The sequence below is a fragment of the Vigna angularis genome, chromosome 10 (genome assembly GCF_016808095.1).
Source record: "Vigna angularis cultivar LongXiaoDou No.4 chromosome 10, ASM1680809v1, whole genome shotgun sequence".
Lineage (NCBI taxonomy): Eukaryota > Viridiplantae > Streptophyta > Magnoliopsida > Fabales > Fabaceae > Vigna > Vigna angularis.
The window spans coordinates 4883817-4891605 of NC_068979.1; the positions used below are offsets into that span (position 1 = coordinate 4883817).

The 7789-nt window shown below is 32.1% G+C and overlaps 1 protein-coding gene across 1 annotated transcript; it reads right to left on the reverse strand.

Annotated features, from left to right (window-relative positions):
• Positions 1-389: 389 nt before the first annotated feature.
• LOC108334731 (probable N-acetyltransferase HLS1) lies at positions 390-2457 on the reverse strand. The gene is made up of 3 exons (XM_017570662.2): positions 1938-2457; positions 1617-1789; positions 390-1531 (listed from the first exon to the last, which is right to left on the reverse strand). Exons 1-3 carry the CDS (start codon positions 2118-2120, stop codon positions 667-669), a joined length of 1221 nt encoding a protein of 406 aa, XP_017426151.1. The 5' UTR covers positions 2121-2457; the 3' UTR covers positions 390-666.
• Positions 2458-7789: the final 5332 nt, after the last annotated feature.

The window sequence follows — 7789 nt, forward strand, 5'->3', positions numbered from 1 at the left end:
TGTTTGCATAAAAAAATTATGCAAATGCATCCTGCAACTACAATTTATCTAAGAAATATGCGAGGAACTCAATAATCAAATAAAGTTAGGCAAAGATAAGATCCTGAGCTGCGGGCATATTATCAAAGGACAGAAGACATTGGCGTCAAAAAGGTTCTTTAAGAAAAGATTAGAAACAAGACATGTCCAAACAAAAAAGTATATTGGGATTCACCCACGAGTTCATATCCCCCTCTCTCAAAAGCCATATCCCATTATTGATATAAAAGCGTAGCATAGTCATAGATTCCGATACTTATATTTAGTAAAATAACTATATTATAAAAAACAATTAAAAAAAGAAGCAAAGTCCAAATTGCTAAAGAGGATAGGTAAATAAGAGCGGAAACTAAAAGGGTCCTAAGAAAAAGCTAATTCGTAACAACAAAAGTGAAGGGATATATGGTGGATATAACTTACAAGGATATTCCTTCAACATAGCAAAAACGACAATAAAATCACATATACTCAACTATCTGCATTTCCACCCCCAACTCGTTACCCTAACTAGATAATATAATTTGAGAAAGTATGCACAAAAGGAGAGAGAGAGAGAAGGAAATAGGAGGAACCGAAAAAGAAAGAAAAAGACAAGAGAACCAAAAAGTGGAGATGGACGTTGACTCGTTAGACCTCTCTCGGGTCAACAAAAATGGACATTCCGGGTTGAGATTTGGTCCAGTCACCAACGGAACCGTCACTGTAATCTTCACCCAACCGCTTCATACACCATAAATCTTCGTCACAAGACAGCATCTTCCAGTGGGGTATACCGGACCGTAAGGGCTCGTTTGGTGATACTTCCGTGGCCACCACCCTGCAACCTTTTTCCATCGCGAGGTTGTGCGCGAACCCACAGAGGGCCTTCACCATCTTCGCTGCATCTGGGCCTTCACCTCCAAGCCCGTACATGAAGTGAAACCCGAATGGCCTGAACAAGTCTGGGATCGACGGTACCCGCAGCCACGGCAGGGCCCGGTCCACCACCCTCGTCGTCTTCGCGAGAGTGCGCTTCACGCGCGACGCGCCTCGCACCTCGAGCGTGAACACCTCCTTAGAGTTCCACACGCTCACCAAGGCCCACGACTTGGGTGGGTCCGACAGGAAAAGATCTGGCCCGGGCCATGTCTCGGAACTGTAGGACCCGCCCGGGACCGCCAGAAACGTCCCCAGACTCAGCTTGTTCTTCAGGACGGAGTCAATGTCGCGCGGGAAGAACTCCGTCGTGGCGAAACGGCGACGGTAGAGAACCTCCGCGTCGGAAGGGGAAAGGCTAATGATTGTGACCTTGGGGGACACCCTTGCTCTGTGGGCGAAAACGGGGTTGACAAGAATAGACGGGGTACGGAACTTTGAATACCCGCATTTGTCGGTGAAGAGTTTAACGGAAGCTAAATTGTCGTTTTCCGTTGCCATGTAGGAATACTCGGCACCATTATCCCTGAACCACGCCTCCATCCTGTGCACCAGCTTCAACCCTATTCCCATTCTCCTGCATCATCACAGCACAAGCAAATAATCAATTAACATCTCATCAACATATCATTAACACAATCATCTATCTAATTTATTCTTACCGTTGATTGGGCGAAACGCGAAGGCCTAGTATGTAGGCGACTTTAGTGTACACCGGAACATGCTTAGTGTTATTGGCATTGTGTTTTCCGTTCCTGGATAGTCTTTTTCCGCATGTCACCGTTTTTATGCATCCTCTTATCATTCCTACTACCTCTTCACCAATCTCCGCCACCTGTTGATCCACATGAGAAAATAATTATGTACACAGAACATCTTATTATCTCGTTGAAACTTGACAGTAGCATAATCATCTCTCATTGAGTTGGTGAGAAAAGTGTCTGTGTAGATACATTGATTGAAGTTGGTCAGTTGATATATACCAGCATGAGAAAAGCAGGCGAATGGCGAACCCTGCAAATTGGGTCACGGAGCATGTCCGTGAAGAGAGAAAGCTTGCCACTGGGTCCAACTTCGCATATCCTTTCAACAGCTTCTACTCTCTCTGTGTCTCTATCAGGATCGAACTCTCTCACAGACAGCATAGGTTTTAACTCTTCATCCATCAGAAGAAAGGTAGGATATTCCTGTGGTGGTGAGAAATAAGATAGAAGAGATAGACGGCAGAAGGAAGTGCGAAGAACTATAGCAAGGGAAGGATAGAGTTTTATAGAGGAGTCTGAGAGTGAGGAAATTGCAGCTTTTTCAAGACTGATTAATAGTTACACTGTGCCATAAGCAAAAAACCTAAACTACCAAGGGTTCGAAATTTTAGAACCCAAACAGAGGCTGAAATGATTTGTATAGGTATGAATGAATTTGGAAAGTCAATAAATAAAAAAAAGAAAGAGAAGAGAAGGGGCTGTTTATTTAGATATTTCAGCTTCTATTATTCCTCCGCAGTTGCCAGGTACAACTCTTGTGGGCTTTAAATACTGAACTTTTGAGTTCTTCTTTGTTAGTTTATTTTTTTCTTGGTTTTGTTCATTTTCAATACATGATTATTTTTTAGTTTCTCTCTCTAGAATCTACCACTTCCTTTTGCTTTCATTTCCTATTATTCAATTATATATACTATAACTTTAAAATAATTTGGAATATGTCTTTATCTATTCTTCCTTCCTCCATCTATTGTTTTTTCTATATTGGGGAGACTTTTTTTTCTTCTGTTTTTGGACTTAACATTTTTAATTTTCTTCTTTATGAGTAGCAATAATAATGACGGAAATGAATGAATAATATTGATTGCCAGAGGCAGGAGAAAAGGCAATGGGATGAATAAGTGGCGGCTATGACTGCGCAGTATTGTGGTGATGTTCTTAATTTAATTTTTAATCATTTATTTTATACGGAAGGACGCGTTGCCATCATGACCCCATTTGTAATCATTACCTTTAATACTACTACATACTCTCACTTTCCTTACTATGTATGCATTACATAGAAGAACATACCTGTTTTATTTTTTTTATTTATAGAAAACATTAAAAATATTTTTAAAATATAAAATCAGTTGTATTTATTTTCCATCTGTTTTTTTTTTATTTATCTCTTTATTTTGCATCACATAATTTGATCATATATTCTAAGACATTTTTATTTATCAACAATAAAATTTTTATTTTCATCTTTTTATTTTGTTTTTTCAAATTAAACACGAGAAAAATTCTTATATACCTTGAATTATACGTATATTTTAACCTACGGTACATACACATTAGTGTGTGTGGAATGTTGTGAACTGTTTGCATGCATAGGATGCCAGCGATAATATCAATGTTGTATTCCCTTTCTACCAAACTATAGTGAAACCCCAACCAGCAACCTATTTAGTTTGTATTTTCTATCAACTTTTTCGATGAAATTGAATTTAATATATATTTTTAAAAATTTATGTTTTAAATTGTAAAATTCAAAAGCGACATATCAGTACGTGATCTCTTACTTTTCTACACATATTATATGACGTAATCATGGTAAATAAAATTGAAATTTTAATATACTAAATATAATGATTTTCTTATATATTGTTTAATTATTAATAGAATTAAATTCTAATTTATTTTTGTTTATTTATGTATTGTCGCAGTGACCATTGAACTGCAAAATCGATTCCTCTTACACTGCTCTGCTGTTAGTTGATTTTCTGAACACGATCGTGGCCGTTGATATCATTGTCTCTGAACCGACTGCTAGGATTTCTTTGCTCGTGAGCAGCAAAGATTCTCCTTACTTTTATCATACCACTGATTAAAGCCTATGAGCCGAAATTTTCACTACTCCTATGGGAGGCTCGTACATACTGCCACAAGATTAGAAGATGTCATGTCCTAAAGTAATGATTAAAAATTCACTTTTAATTAATTATGCAAAAAAATAATACTAATAAAATCAACATCATTATAATCATGGTACATGACAAAAAAAATCTAATTACAACACTAGATGTCATGCTTTTAAAATCCTTCTTAAGATTATTTTATTCATTTGCAGATAATATGTTAATAAATATCGTTAGTGTTATTACCATGAGAAAAGATAAAAAAAAATACATTACAAATATTTGCATTGTAAATGCACAAAAGTAATAATAAATTAATTGTCTCAAAGATGTTAATGCAATAGTGATATAATTATAATAAAAATATCTATTTTGTTGTGACCTATTTAATATTTTTTAACTATACTCTTAACATTATTCCCAATATATACGATGAGAGCATCTAGCATAACTATTCTTATCTTAACAATTCACAAGATAGCTTTTAATTTTGAAATGATCAATCCTATCATTATTGAAAAAAAAATGATAAAAATAAGTATATTATATTCTTAAACAATTCTATTAACATAATTTATTCCTTTCAATAAATATAAATTTTTTTAATTAAAAATGATTTTTTAAATTAAATAATATTTCATTAGAACACCTCGCAAAAATAGAAATATAAGGCAAATTCTATAATGAAAAAAAAGGACTTGACTAAGGCTAAACCGTGTTTGATTGACATTTATGTACGTGTCCTATTGTTTAATGCACCAATTTGGCATATTTAAGGTAGTGCAAACCAAAAGGTTTATTTTGAAAACCACCTTAATCATCATTAGTAATGGAAGAAGTTAATACGTTACCATAGTTTTGGGTTTTAATTAATAATTAATGACTCAATCATTTTCTATTACTTTTATTCTTGTATGACGCAACTGCCACATTAGAAGGGATGTGATAAGAATCTAAGGGAACTTTTTTTAATATTTTTTCCTCTATTTTCTTAAAGTAGTTGTATTATAATAAACAAAAAGTTTTATATTATTAATTAAAATATTGTTATAAGTATTAAATTTAATTAATTTGCTTTTTTTTCATTGAGTTAGTGAACAAAATTCTACAACCACCCTAACTTATGTTTATAATTTCTGAAATTTCGCTCACAGGTAATTTCTTACCTAGAAAAGACTATTCTTAATATTTATATTTACTTTAATAATGTTAATATGTAATTTCATAGATTTCAAAGGCATGACTCAATTCTCTATAATGTATATTTATGCTTTGAGATAATAATACATATCGATATGAAAGTATTATAGATATTATATCTAGAGAAGATAAAATGACCCTATTTTATAAAATATGAAGGAATGAAGGTCTTTGTACCTACTAAGAGATGCTAATAATATAAGTCATTCTTAAAATGGGTTTGAATTTGCAGCTATATATATATATATATATATATATATATGGGGTTTGCTAACGCGCGTACGCGCTGTTTTTCAGTTGGTACGTTTTAGCAATGTGTACCGGGTTTTAGTAGACAAAAATATCCTTATATATCATGGATTCTAAGTTTTAAGGTTAAGGGTATTTTAATAATTTTCATTCTCAAAACTAAAAAAAAAAAAAAAGAAACCCCCAAATCCTTACTCACCTCTTTCATTCCTCTCAACCTTTCTCTTTCATCTTTTTCACTCCAATCTTTTCTCTGTCATCCCTACTGTAGCCCCAATTGAAAAAATCAAAAATTTCTCTCAACCTTTTCTCTTTCATCTTTTTCACTCCAACCTTTTCTCTTTCATCGCTACTGTAGTTCCAATTGAAAAAATAAAAAACATTTGCCTTTAAACAATTTGCCTTTGTAAAGAGTTGAGTCATTGACATATTCACCTTCAGGCAAAGGTTTATTCAAGATCTCTTCAATTTCACCATCTTCACTAATCTCTCTAATTTCATCATCTGCAGAATCATCATCTCTAAAAAACTCCTCCAAGCCAATTACCAATTCTTTTGGATGTCATTATGCTTCTGAAAATTAGATAAAATTATATACGACAAAAATTATAAAATGAAAACTCATTATAAAGTCATTTTTTGTAAGAAATTGTTTAACAATGAGTGTTTCTGATTTTTTTCAAGGCCAATTACCAATTCCTTTGATGTCATTATGCTTGTGAAAATTAGATAAAATTAGATAGGACAAAAATCATAAAATAAAAACTCATTATAAAATCATTTTTTGTAAGAAATTGTTTAACAACGAGTATTTCTGATTTTTTCCAGATCAATTTCCAATTCTTTTATGCTTGTGAAAATTGGATAAAATTAGATAAGACAAAAATTATAAGATGAAAACTCATTATAAAATAATTTTTTTGTAAGATGGTTTAACGACAAGTGTTTTTGATTTTTGATTTTTTCAATTGGGGCTACAGTAGGGATGACAGAGAAAAGATTGGAGTGAGAAAGATGAAAGAGAAAAGGTTGAGAGAAATTTTTGATTTTTTCGATTGGGACTCCAGTAGGGATGACAGAGAAAAGATTGGAGTGAAAAAGATGAAAAAGAAAGGGTTGAGAGGAATGAGAGAGATGAGTAAGGGTTTGGGGGTTTCTTTTTTATTTTTTTTAGTTTTGAGAATAAAAATTATTAAAATACCCTTAACCTTAAAACTTAGAATCCATGATATATAAGGATATTTTTGTCCACTAAAACCCGGTACACATTGCTAAAACGTACCAACTGAAAAACAGGCGTACGCGCGTTAGCAAACCCCTATATATATATATTTAAATTAGTGTAATTTTCTACCTAGTAAGATATGCGTACCATTACAGATGATACATTTAGAAAAAAATGATGGCATAATGCTGAGTACAATCATAAGTTTTAGTATAAAATTATAACTATATTTTTATTTATATACAAAATTTATTATTTTTATTATTTTAATATAAAATAAGAAACAATTTATTTCAAAATAAAAACACTAAAGAATTGTTAATATTAGTTTATTTTCTATTTAAATGATTGATCCTCTCTCTAAAAAATCACTGCCATCATTATTTTTTTAACTCTTATATAATATTAACATGTCAACATCTAGTAGATAAGTCGAGGAAGCATTTAAGTATTAATATTTAATATTTTAAGTATGTTATAATTTTTAACTTATTGGTTAAGAAATAGGGTACAATGTTTACTAAAATAATAAGGATTTAAAGTTTAATATAGGTCAGATGCTCTTTTATTTAATTGCTTGAGTTACATCTGTCTCCCTTCTTTCTTCTCTTCTTTTTATTAATTTGTTTTTTCTACATAAACAATCTCTTAATTCTAACTTGAGTAACAAGAATGATAGTGACACATTTTTTGAACACGCTTTGTCCATTTGATTAAAACTTATAAAAACATAATTTCATTGTAGGGCAGATTTTATTGATAACATCACAAAATATAACAAGCACAAATATAATTTTTTTTCTCATTTTAATACCAAAAATTAAAATAATAAAATATGTATAGAAACCCCTTTAATTTTAATATTTTAGAAGTATTCTGACTCTATCACTCTGAAGAATTTCTTTTTTTTAATTTTAGAAGAAAAAAAACACTCTCTACTCTGTGTGATTGAAATTTATTGAATATCTTATGCCATCTTTGTCCGGAAAAAGGTTGAGCAAAACTTCATCATTTCCTGCAAATTTGACATATTGTCTTATTGTGGTTTGCTGGTTATTTGAAACCGTTTCTATAAAGTTAAAATTATTTGATTCCCATGTCCAAACTTTTCTTCCACACCGTGTAGGTGACGAATTGAAGTAAAACAGAGGCAGAAATGATCCTCAATTCATATAATAAAGCTGAAAAACTGATAATATACAACTTTCTACTTGCACAAGAATATTCAATCAACAAGAATTAAATGTATATAATGTATACATCATGCATGCATAGGGGTC